The sequence below is a fragment of the Lepidochelys kempii genome, chromosome 13 (genome assembly GCF_965140285.1).
Source record: "Lepidochelys kempii isolate rLepKem1 chromosome 13, rLepKem1.hap1, whole genome shotgun sequence".
Lineage (NCBI taxonomy): Eukaryota > Metazoa > Chordata > Testudines > Cheloniidae > Lepidochelys > Lepidochelys kempii.
Window position 1 is genome coordinate 30,324,698 of NC_136392.1, and position 12,772 is coordinate 30,337,469.

At 56.0% G+C, this 12,772-nt stretch overlaps 1 protein-coding gene across 4 annotated transcripts in view; it reads right to left on the reverse strand.

Moving 5' to 3' along the window:
* CHD6 (chromodomain helicase DNA binding protein 6) overlaps positions 1-12,772 on the reverse strand; it is a 183,065-nt gene that overhangs the window by 69,183 nt on the left and 101,110 nt on the right. For all 4 annotated transcript variants that reach the window (XM_073309956.2, XM_073309953.2, XM_073309955.2 and 1 more), the window contains 8 exons: positions 11,789-11,854; positions 10,783-10,841; positions 10,127-10,244; positions 7,963-8,049; positions 7,140-7,274; positions 6,451-6,572; positions 3,207-3,450; positions 523-699 (listed from right to left, as the gene is read on the reverse strand). In XM_073309956.2, the coding sequence (XP_073166057.1) occupies positions 523-699; positions 3,207-3,450; positions 6,451-6,572; positions 7,140-7,274; positions 7,963-8,049; positions 10,127-10,244; positions 10,783-10,841; positions 11,789-11,854 (1,008 nt within the window). The remainder of the gene's footprint in view (positions 1-522; positions 700-3,206; positions 3,451-6,450; positions 6,573-7,139; positions 7,275-7,962; positions 8,050-10,126; positions 10,245-10,782; positions 10,842-11,788; positions 11,855-12,772) is intronic.

The following is a 12,772-nucleotide window of genomic DNA, read 5'->3' on the forward strand; positions in this document are numbered from 1 at the left end:
CAGAGCTCTTTACTTACCATTGCTAATACACAGTCTTTGTGCCACCCATCACTGGAAAGCAGCTGCCTCTAGAGTAGAACACAGCACCACTGCAGGACAGATGGGGCAGGGAGTGCTGGAGAACAGCAACTCCCTCTGACAGGGCAGGGGATGTAATTAGCCAAGGTGGTCTGGCCAGGAACTGAGGTCAATGTCCCTGCTCTAGTGAACTGGGCCACAAGACTTGTAATGAGCACAAGTGGTCAGCGCCCCTCTGCTAATGCCCTTCTGGCAGCATCTCACGCTGGGTCAGCAGCATCTGACACTGCCCTGGAGGGCCCCAGCCGAGTACCCACCAGGCCCCACAGCCTGAACTGGGGAAATCACAGCCCAGGGTTCAAAGGCTGAGGGCATCTTCCCAAGGACAGCCGTGCCAGTTGATGGGGAGGGCTCGTTCCCCTTCACAGCCAAGCCCTGGTTGTGCTGGAACAGTACCAAGATGTGGCTGAGTCCAGCCCGCTCTGCGCTCCCGTGAGTTCTCACCAGAGCCATAAGCTTCAGCCCCTCCAGCAGCTTGCAGTTCCTGTTCTTCAGCCGATGGGCCTCGTCGATGACCACGCAGCGCCACTGTATCTTCTTCAGCTCGGGGCAGTCGGCGAGGATCATCTCGAAGGTGGTGATCACCACATGGAATTTGAAGATCCCTGGAAGAGGGTTACCCTGAGGAGACACAAGCCAGGCAGTGCTTTATTCATGTCAGGCAGCGGGACACCCCAGACAGGCAGGTCAGCTAGCCACAGCTATTGGGCAGCCCAGCCCTGATCTGCGGCAGCTCTTCAGAGAGCCAGGGGCTTCATCAGAGAGGCATTTCGGAGAGTGTGCTACAATGTATCTGTGCAAGGGGAAGGCACTGCCATCCCAGGCCGCAGTGACACTGCAATGGCAGCCATAGGCCTTGCGCAGGGCCAGCAGGGGGACCAGCAAACCTGAGGGTCTCCAGCAGCCAGAGGGTGACGCAGATGGAAGTGCTGGCCTCTTGGGAAGATGCCCTTAGGGACACTGGGACAGGGCTGCACAGTGGTCCTGACAGGCCACACCTCAAATGCAGACTCCCGAGCCCATCTCTCCTCACACAGCAGGCTGGAGTGCACATTCAGCCAGGACTCTCAGGGCCTCTCCCTGCAAGTGCAGGGGGCTCCCAAAGGGCCTGTATCCTGCAGACTGGGTTCCTCCTACCCCTCAGACTAGGTGCTCCTGACACTCCGAAACTGCAGGCTAGGTGCCCCCCAGCCCACCACATCCCTCAGGCTGGGGCCCCCCCAGCAAACTGCGTCTCTCAAGCTGGGTGCCCCCCCAGACCACCACATCCCTCAGGCTGGGTGCGCCTCAGCCCTCTGCGCCTCACAGACTGGGTGCCCCCCTGCTCACCGCGTCCCTCAGGCTGGGTCCCCCCGCGTCCCTCAGGTTGGGTGCCCCCCGGTCCACCGCATCCCTCTGGCACCCTGTGCCCCACAGAGATTGGGTGCTCCTGACAATCCACACCCCACAGGCTGGGTACCCCTCCCATCCCTAAGGCTGGGTGTCCCCCAGCTCTCCGCGCCCCACAGAGCAGGTGCCTTCCCAACACACCACATCCCACACACAGGGTGCCCTCTGACCTGCCGCTTTCCAGAATCAGAAAAGCAGGCTCCTGCTATGGAGGAGGCGAGCCCATTCTCAGCAGAGGAAGGGACCCACGGCATTCCCACCCTCCTGCAAGAGCAGTGCATGTCTTGGTTCGCATTGCGCCCCATCACTCGGGTGTTTCAAGAGCACCTTCCCTGCAGTTAGGGCAGCCCCGTGTGCTGGGCACACCCAGGCCAGTCGTTTCATGAAAAACTTTCCTCATGATGCAGAGCTAGGCAGGGAGCCAGGCTGCAAGGCTGACCCCAGGGGTATCTGTGACACTACACCCCATATTCATCATGGGGGTATGATTATGACATAATTATGATGCAATTTGTACAAGATGAGTCATGTGATGTGTCTAAGGAAAAGTTAGGATTTGCTGAATATGATTATCTTATTTGTGTGCATACTTCATTTTTGTATCTAAAGTTATGAATATTGACTATATATCTGTATTTCAAATGTAGTTACACCTGAGGGACCTCATTTGTAGGCAAGATGCTTCCAGTCTAGACAGCTGGTTGGAAAGGGCCTATTCAAGATAATGGGCCATCAGGGGAAACAACAGGCCTTAGGAGAAGCTTATTCCTCATCTGGTGAGCCTTCCTGAGAATGCTCCAGACAGCCTGTAAGTAATGGCAGCTATGACTCAGCAAGGGCATGTGACCAGACCACATGACACTGATCTCCATTTTTCCACAAATGGGGCTGAGAACTGAGGTTGGAAAAAGGGTTCCCGCCATAAATTAAAGCTATATAAGGTGGGGTGTGACATCACCTAGGGGCCTCACTTCCCACACAAGGACACTCCTGGAAAACCCCAAAGAACAAAGACTGGACTGGGGGAAAGGAAGTGTTGGTCCTAGGCTAAAAGGATTTTTAGCCTGTGTATGGAAACCTGGTGAATTGCTTGTATCATCAGCCAGGGTGAGAGATTGCTATTTCGTATCCAATCTATCTAGTATGTTAGGCTTAGTTTGCGGTTTTGTTTATTTGCTAGGTAATCTGCTTTGATCTGTTTGCTATTATAATCACTTAAAATAGATGGTTTTGTAGTTAATAAACTTGTTTTATGTTTTAATCTAAACCAGTGTGTCTTTGAAGTGTCTGGGGAAAATCTCAGCTTGGTTTAACACAAGCGTATCGTGCATATTCCTCTCCACATTGAGGGAGAGGCAAACTGAATAATAAATTCAATCTGGTTGGGGTTTCGATCAGGGCAGGACAGTACAGCTTTGGGGTCCTAGGCTGGGGAGCTGGAGGTTGGCTGTAGCCTCTCTATTGCTGGTTCATGCAGTGCCTGGTCAGCCTGCATGTAACTGCAGCTGGGTGTGTTGTTGCCTGTGCAAATGCTGGTGGGAGTGTAGGTCTGGGAGCAATCTACAGCTTGTCACAGCAGCACAGTGTGAGAGGGAGCCCAGGTTGGTGAGTCAGAGGGTACCCCAGTCCCAGGTAGCACCCCAGAGGGAACCCGTCACGGCATCCATCCACAACCCCAGTGGCCAAGCAGGAGAGACCCAAGGGTCACTGGGCCATGGGGAGCTGAGAGTGGCAGGCACCTGCATGTCCCTGTACACCATCTCATACTGCTGGATCATCTGCCTGCTGATTTGGCTGCCATGGTACACGATAGCATTCATCTCCGTCCAGGTGCGGAACTCCCGCTCCCAGTTGGTGATGGTGGAGAGCGGCGCAATGATGAGGAAGGGACCATGAATGTCCATCAGGAAGATCTCAGAAAGGAAGGTGATCGACTGGATCGTCTTCCCCAGGCCCATCTCATCCGCCAGGATGCAATTCTTCCTGCAGATGCAGCACAACACACATGGGGACACATTACGCATGGGGACACATTTAATAGGCAGCAGGTTTAAAACAAACAAAAGGAAGTCTTTCTTCACACAAGGCACAGACAACCTATGGAACGCTTTGCCAGAGAATGTTGTGAAGGCCAAAACTATAACAGGGTTCAAAAACAAACTAGATAAATTCACGGAGGATAGGTCCATCAATGGCTATTAGCAGAATGGGCAGGGATGGTGTCCCTAGCCTTTGTTTGCCAGAAGCTGGGAATGGGCAACAGGGGATTGATCACTTGATGATTACCTGTTCTGATCATCCCCTCTGGGGCACCTGGCATCGGCCACTGTCAGAAGACAGGATACTGGGCTAGATGGACCTTTGATCTGACCCAGTATGGCCGTTCTTATGTACACAGCATGTTGGGGAACCCACAGCACTGACACTGCCTGCCTTGCCACCTTGGGCAGGTCATGCCACCTCTCTGAGTCTGGGAGAACTGCAGACAGAATGGTCTCCCAGGGGGTTTGGAGGGGGAACTTAGGGCCTCTAAAGCACTACGAGATGCTCACATTAAAGGTAGTCCTGGGCCAGCCACCAAAATATCTGCACATTACAGACCCAAGGTCAGTGGGAAAATGCTCACACAACTGCTGTGGGTGCACACACAAATCAGGCTACTGTGCATGCAAAGGCTAACCATCTGCAAGTCCATCTGCTCCAGGTATTTGTGCATGGGTCAGTGCACAGCACTGTGCACATTTCTGTCTCTTAAGGGCATCTGTGTCCCTGCTATTGCCAGGGGCACACCAGCATGGCCAGCACCAACCAACCAACTACCCAAGGGACGCCCAGTGGAGTCCTCATTCTCCTGAGGCCTCACCAGCCCCAGGAACGCACCAGCACCTAGCACACACTTCATGCCATCTGGAAGGAGCCAACTTCATTGGTATTAAACAATCATAAAGGTAAAATTACAAAGAACAAAACTATATTGGTTGCTGCTGACATGCACCCTGACAGCAGGGGGAGTAGTGACCCATCAGACCATGGGAGTGATAAGCCCATTACTCCTGGGGGAATTCTGCACCACTGTGCCCACGCAGAATTTATGTCCCCTGCAAATTTTTTTTTCCTCACAGAAAACAGATTCTGACAGGGAGGCACTGCAATTACACCTTTTGCCCACCAGGGGCTGCTGTGGCACCAGAAAAGAGGGCAGCTGACTCAGGGCCGGAGCAGCCAGCCACCACAGAGAGGGAGCAGGAGGGCTGCCTTCCTCACAGCATCCTGCCCGCAGGGCCAGGTGAGGAGGTATGGGATATGTGGGGGCAGGCAGAGCAGGACACACGGGGCTGCTGGGGGGTCACACAGACTGGTGTTCAGAAGGGCTAGTGGAAGGCATAAACCGGGGCGGGGCACAGGAGCAAGAGGGGTGATAGCATGGAGACAGGGACTGATGGGAGTGGAGGTGCAGGGACACATGGGGAGGGGGGAATGCGGGGTGTCATAAATATAAAGGGAAAGGTAAACACCTTTAAATCCTTCCTGGCCAGAGGAAAAACCCTTTCACCTGTAAAGGGTTAAGAAGCTAAGATAACCTCGCTGGCACCTGACCAAAATGACCAATGAGGAGACAAGATACTTTCAAAGCTGGGGGGGGCGGACAAAGGGTCCTCTCTGTCTGTGTGATGCTTTTGCCAGGACCAGAGCAGGAATGCAGGTCAGAACTCCTGTAAAGAGTTAGTAAGCAATCTAGTTAGATATGAGTTAGATTCTGTTTTGTTTAAATGGCTGAGAAAATAAGTTGTGCTGAATAGAATGTATATTCCTGTTTTTGTGTCTTTTTGTAACTTAAGGTTTTGCCTAGAGGGATTCTCTATGTTTTGAATCTGATTACCCTGTAAGGTATTTACCATCCTGATTTTACAGAAGTTTTTCTTTAATTAAAATTCTCTTTTAAGAACCTGATTGCTTTTTTCATTGTTCTTAAGATCCAAGGGTTTGGGTCTGTGTTCACCTATGCAAATTGGTGAGGATTTTGATCAGGCCTTCCCCAGGAAAGGGGGTGTAGTGCTCGGGGGGGATATTTTGAGGGGGAGATGTTTCCAAGTGGGCACTTCCCCTGTTATTTTTGTTAAACACTTTGGTGGTGGCAGCATAAAGGTTCAAGGACAAAAGGTAAAAGTTTGTACCTTGGGGAAGTTTTAACCTCAGCGGGTAAGAATAAGCTTAGGGGGTCTTTCATGCAGGTTCCCACATCTTTACCTTAGAGTTCAGAGAGGGGAAGGAACCTTGACACGGGGACAGGGACAGGGGTAGCTGAGTGGGGGTGGTGCAGGGATGGATGGGGGGAGGGGCAGATGTCCCTGACTGAACGAGAAAGGCTAAGGGTCAGCCAGGGTCTGCATGGGGGAGGCTCCTTAACAATCTCTTCTCCCCTTCCAAAAAAAAAAACACTGTTCCATACCCCTCCCACCCACACCCAACAATCCTCCAGGATCACCCCCTGGGTGCCTACCCAGCAATTACTTCCCTCTCCCTCAGCTCCTCTGTTATCCCAATTCCCCCAAATATTTGCACTGCTTCCGAGGGGTGCAGTAAATATGTTTCTGTATTGTAGTTTAAAGGAATTATTACTCAGAGTTCTGTATTAACATGCCTAGTAAGGAATCTATTTGTCAAAACACATTTCCTGAATTTTTTGTTGCTGTCCATATGGTTACAGACATACCTGCTAATAGGTATTTTGAAATAAATTACCAAAATAATTGAAACTGGCATGATTATATAGTGTTATTTTGACAAATAAAATATGCAGAATTTTAGAACATTGTGCGCAGAATTGCTAATGTTTTGGTGCAGAATTCCCGTAGGCATAGCTCATGCATCTGCTTCAGGAAGCACCCTTCCCCTCCAATGGCACAACACTCCCCCTGGCCACTGACATGTGAAACACCAGCAGCGCTCCTTGTGGTGGGGCGTGCTCCGGCCCCTGCTCACCTGTTGTACCAGTTGAAGAGCAGCCAGTTCATCCCCTCCAGCTGGTACTCCCGTAGCTGGTTGCTATTCTTATAGTCCCGTGACTTCTCCAGTTTCTGCCAGAACTCAGAAGCGGGGCGCTCCTAGAAGGGGGAGTAGAGAGCATGACCCAGGGAGAAGAACAGGCTAGTGCTCAGCGAGGTATAGCTGCAGACTAGGGACAAGGGACAATGCTGGGCTCAGGCTGAAAAGGGAAAACTTGGGAAAGAGGTTTCAAAATTATTAGCAAGCATCAGCTGATCAACAGCAAGGCCTCAGCCCCTAGATCCCAGCACCTGATTTTCCCCACCCCAAACGTGGGGGATGCAGGGGATCTGGGTCTCAGGATCAGAACAGCAAGGGGCTGCAGGTCAGGACTGAGGGGCATTGGCAGCACTGTGGAGGGGTCTCAGGATCAGAACAGCAGGGGGCTGCAGATCAGGACTGAGGGGCATTGGCAGCACTGTGGAGGGGTCTCAGGATCAGAACAGCAAGGGGCTGCAGGTCAGGACTGTGGGGCATCAGCAGTGCTGGGCGGGGGCTCAGGATCAGAACAGCAGGGGTGGCAGGCCAGGATCCAGGGACATCAGAAGCACTTAACCAGCACTTGTGCTAACAGGCCTCCCTCTCCCCGTGTCACAGAGCGGCCAAGAAGCCGAAGGGTACTTTACCACATGTTTGATCTCTGGTGGGATCTGCAAGGTCTCGAACTCTTTGATTTTTCCAGGGTCAACGTCTTCCTCCAGCTCCCAGGTGCTCTCCTCATACGGCAGCGAGCACCATTTGACCAGGTAGTGGGTCACCTCCTGCAGCGCAAGGAGAGGTGCGTCGGAATCAGGGAGGGGGACATGTTCTGGAAGGTGAGGACCGGGGGCCACGCATTCTCTTGCCCCATGGGGTGTAAGCCCCCAGCATTAGCGAGCACACCCATGAGTGCCAGCCCACCTGCCTGCATGTACTGCACACACAAAGACATGCACTCACACACGTGAAGACATGCACATGAGCCTGCCTGCCTGCATGTACACACGTGAAGACATGCACACTCAGGCCATGCAGACCCAGACCTCTGCTCAATCCAAACCTGGCCCAAATATCCCCCTGCATGGGCTAGGCCCTCAGGGTTCAAGGTCTCCTCCCCAGGCCCCAGATGCCAGGCGACAAGGAACACAACACACCATTCTCTGCAGGCTAGGGATCAAGGATCAGGCAGGGACTCAGTGCCAGCCTCAGGGGATCACCGCATTTCTAGCCCCCTGCTCCCAGCACTTCTTCCCTCTGGGTTTGCTGAGTCAGCACTTGGTAATAACTACCCTGGAACCAGTGTTCCTGAAACCCACAGCTCTCGGCAGGTCCCATAAACAGGTAAATAAACTTGCCTTCCCAGGGCACTTCCATTGAGCTCCCCCTGGGCACAACCTCTGCCCTCCCCACTGTGCCTTGCTCCCCCCGCTTCCAAATGAAGAGCAGCTGCATGCTAGGGGTGGCACTCACCTCCCCAGTGTCAGAGTCCTTCGTGTGAGCCACCTCCAGGATCCGATCCACCTCCACGTAGTCTGGGTTGAACAAATCCTCGTCAGGCTGGTGCAGCGGGAGGAGAGAGAGCGACACATTCAGTTTGCCTGCTGGGCCGAGCAGACCCGAGGGTGAAAGGGACATGGTCCCAGGGCTCCACAGTGCAGGGAGCACATACCGGAGCTGGCCCCTGCATCTGCCTCCAGGGGGCCACCAGGGAGGTGTCGGGAGAGCAGGCCCCTTGCTGCTCTAGAACGCATGAGAATGCTGGCTCTGTGCTGCCGCTGATGGGAAGGAATGTCTGCCTGAGCTCAGCGAGCGAGGAGCTCACACCTAGGGCACAAGCTAGCTCAGAGCCCGGCCCTGTGTGCTCGTGAGTCCAAGGGCTCCCGCCGATGAGCGGCCAGACACAGCCCCAAGCAGGCCTTCACACCCCTCCGTCCTGGCAAACCTCAGCAACCCGGGTCACCTGCCAGACACAGCCCCACCTGACTCTCCTCGGCCAGCTCAACACAGCCAACAGCCCGGAGCCTGGCACCAAGCTGTAGGGGCCCTCACCTCCCCACAGTCCCACCACTCTCCCTGGCAGGAGCAAGCTGCAGAGGGGTCACTGCCACCCTGGCAGGCTGTGAGGAGGGAGGGGAAGGAGATGGGTTTCCTTGTTGCACAGCTTAGAGGCCGAGTCAGAGCACGACTTGCACCCTGCCCGGGGTTAGGGGCACGATGCTCTCCAGTAGGGACACTGCGTCTGCACACTGGGCAAGGGCTGGGAGTCGGAGCCCCTGAGGGTTTACAGCCATGCTTACAAAGACATTGCCATTTCCTCAACGCTGATTTACACTCGCCAGGACATGGCACAGGAGCCGCCGGCAAATATCTCCGGAGTGAATGTTAGGAAATGGCTGTGAATGTTAGGAAACGGCTTCCAATCTGCTCACAAAGCGGAGGGGGAGGGAGCAGCCGAGCAGGGCCTGGGTGTTTATGGCTCCTTCTCTCCCTGCAACAGCCCTGCCCCAGGAGATCTCGCTCGCCCGCACCATGAGCAGGCACACTGCACAGATGAGTGCGTAATGCCAGAGGGCTCTCCAGGGAGCCACGCTGCCCCCACTCCTGCAGCAGAGATACTTCATGGGCTGCAAGAGGAGTCCAGATGCAGATGCCACCCCATGTTATACATCCCCTGCCCCGATACACACTGCCCTGGCATGATAGTGCCACACACACCCTTCTCACACTGCCCTGATACACGCTGCACTGGCACGATGGTGTCACACGCCCCTTCTCACACTGCCCTGATACACGCTGCCCTGGCACGATGGTGCCGCATGCCCCAGCTCACGCTGCCCCACTGCCCTGGCACGATGGTGCCACATGCCCCGGCTCACACTGCCCCACTGCCCTGGCACGATGGTGCCGCATGCCCCGGCTCACACTGCCCCACTGCCCTGGCACGATGGTGCCGCATGCCCCGGCTCACACTGCCCCACTGCACACTGCCCTGGCACGATGGCACCATACACCCCCTGATCAAAGTGAACATGACCTGCTAAATTGAGGCACGAGGTGCCCATGCCAGGGACAAGCCACAGGGGGTTGGGTTAGCTCACATGTGGCAATGCTGGCCTGAGCCCTATGTCCTTCCTTAGACAAACGTGGACTGTCAGTGTGATCCCCCAGAGCCACGGTGGGTTGGGGGCAGCAGGGCTGACAGCTTGCAGTCATGTCTGGCACTGTGGGGGGTGTCACTGGCCCCACAGGCACTGCTGAATACCTCTCCCCCCGTCTGCTTGGGCTGCTGTGAGGCTTCTCCTGATCATACACACGTGAGCCAAGGAGCAGAGTCCATCCAGTATCCCCTTCAACCCACTGGCATTGGGCTGGAGCTAGCAGCCAGCCCCAGGACTAGGAGAAAGGCTGCCTGGCTGCCTCCAGCTGGGTCGCATCGCTCAGAACAGAGCTGGGGCAGGTCTGGCTAAGCCAGCCGTCAAGCTGAAGCTCCTGCACTGTAACTGGGGACAGCTGGGCAGAGAGCATGGCAGACGGCAGTGCCCAGCCGGGGCTCACGAGCAGCACCCAGCCAGTTCGACTAGCCCAGCTCTCCAGAGAGGAGATAGAAGTGTCAGCCGCCTGGCCATGGCCTCACCTCTGTGAAGATATGCTTCATCTGGGCCTGCTTGTTCCGAAAGCGCTTTATCTTCTGAGAGATCCTGGGGTCTTTCTCCAGCTCTTCCAGCGTCGCCCACTTGCAGTGCAGGTAGGAGCTGCGGAACAACAGGCAGGCAAATATGAAAGCCTGGTGGGTCGCGATCCCGCCCCCCTCCCAGCATGAAGGAGCTCTCAGTGACCCCCCCACTGCACTAAGCCCTTGGTTTGTAACACAAGGCCAGAGGCTGGGGAAACAAATGGCTCCAGTACAGCTGAGACTGAGCTCCATGGCCAAGGATGGCAGCGACTTCCTGTTCCTAACACCCTGCCAGGGGCATGGGCTCAGAAGGAAGCCCAGGGGGAGAGGTTCCAAGCACCTAGCCAGAGCTAGCACAGGCTGGGTTTGCATCAAGCTGGCAGCCATCCCAGCAAGGTGGGCGCTAGTGCGAGGGGAGCAGCATGGGGCACACACGTGCACACACCTCCGCACACAGCACTTCCTCAGACACACTCCGCACCCAGCGTACGGCCACACACACCTCTCTGCGCACACCACGTGCACGCACACGCACATACTTCTCCACACAGCACGTGCACACACACAACTCTGCACACAGCACGTGTGCCAATACAGAACATAGACGTTGCACGTACAAGTTTCTGTACTTGACGTAGAATTCCTCCATCTCATAGGCCAGGCCGCCCGGGTGAACCTGAAACCAAGAGTGAGCGGGTTAGCACCAGCCAGCGCAGGGAAGGGGTGCGGGGCCAGGGACCTCTCCCCTGGTCAGGGCTCCGACTCTGCTCCTCTGGCCTGTGTGTAAACTGGAGGCAGAACAGGAGCACGGGAGACAGCGAAGAGGAGAGCGGAGCAGCATGGGGCTTGGGAAGATGACGAGCGCTGCCCCAGGTCTAACTCGAGGTTTCAGTGGAGGGCCAGGAAGGTAACAGAGAGACAGAACTTCCTCCATGTGCTGCCCCAGAACACACTTCCGCAAAGGGCAGCCACATGCCAACAGCTCACCAGGCCCAGGCTCCCACCCGCGTTGGCTCACTGCCCGACTGATGGGCGACGGCCTTCCCCTGCCCAAGGCCAGGTGGGCACCACGTTAGCCCCACCCACAGGAAGCGCTGGGATCTACCACACCCCAGAAGTGTGGGATCCAGTAGAAGTTGCACACAGCTGGCACTGTGGGGACCCAGTACTTGCCCCTTTGGGATGTGCAGGCTCTGTCAGACCCCTTTTCACGCACCTTGTCCCAACCCCGCAGTCCACCCCGCTGCTCCAGAAAGGGCAGTGTTCCCATCTCTGCCCTTCATGGAGCTGCTCTGTTGTGAGGCTCCTCTGCTGGCCTCACCCAGGCCCAGCAATGGCCATAGTCAGCCAATCAGAGCCCTTCTCTCATCGTGCCCACTGTATCCTGAGAAAGCCCAGAGCAGATGCTCATGGGAGGCAGCAGGGGCTGACTCCTGGGGAAGGGGGACTCCCGGTCAGTGGGCTATGCCTCTTCCTTGGGGGTGTCCAACCCCCAACGGTGTGACATCACATTGCCTCAGCCCCCAGCGAGGAGGCCATGGGCAGCCATAGGGCCATGTCAGTATGCCAGAGCTGTGCCCAGGTGTCTCCCATTTTTAGACACAGGAGGGGAGGGACACTCACCTCCTTCTGCACCAGTCTGGAGGCAAGGATCTTCTCAATGATGTTGGCATCATCCTCAGGGGGCTCCTGAGGGCATCGAAGGGAAAGCAGAGTCAATACCTTGGCCTGGTAGTGGGGCACAGCACCCGCAGCCCTGCCACACAGAGCTCACTGGCCGCCCCACTCGTCTTCTGCCCACTGGGCTCACAGCAGTGTGGGAGCCTGGAGCTGGTAAACAATGGGGTGTTCTTCACAGTCCCAGCTCAGAGGGATCAGAGCAGCACCACTCACTGCTCTTCAGACAGGCCAGGAGCAGCTTCAATGGCCCCTGGATGGGGCTGCAATTTCCAGGGCTGTGTTTGGGGCCAGGAGAGGGGAAGCATCATCCCAGCACCCTGGCTCCTCCTGGTGGCACTCAGCTGAGGCCGCCCAGACCCCACCTGAGCCCCAGCAGTGCCCAACGCCAAGGTGCTATTCCCTCCTAGCCACACACACATAGGGAATGGCACCAGCAAGCCAGAGGACGGGGAGGTGCTCTGCACTGGGGGCTGGACAGAGCCTCAGGGCCAGCGTCTGCCTGTCGGTGCACCAGCTCCAGCCTCTCCCAGGGGCACGAGGGAGCCAGCAGCGCACAGCACACGCACAATGTGGGGGGTACCCTGAGGACGACACGTGTCCTCTTCCACCCTGCAATATCACTGGGACACAGAGTGTCCCAGGGCAGGGCATGACTCCCCCTCTCCACAGGGAGGGGCTTGTGCTCTGCCGCAAGGCTGGAGCAAGTTTAGAAGCAGACCGCCAGTGGAAGGGCTTGGGGGAGGGGGAGGAAATACAAGCCACAGGCTCCTGAGAGCAGGACAGGTGGGGCACCCAACTACATCGGGGTGAGCCCCACATCGGGGAAAGCCCCACACCTCATGGCTGGCTGCATCACTATCTGTGCCACTCACAAAACTCCCCATCTCCATCCCTGGGGGCACCATGCACACTGCACACGAGTGTTGT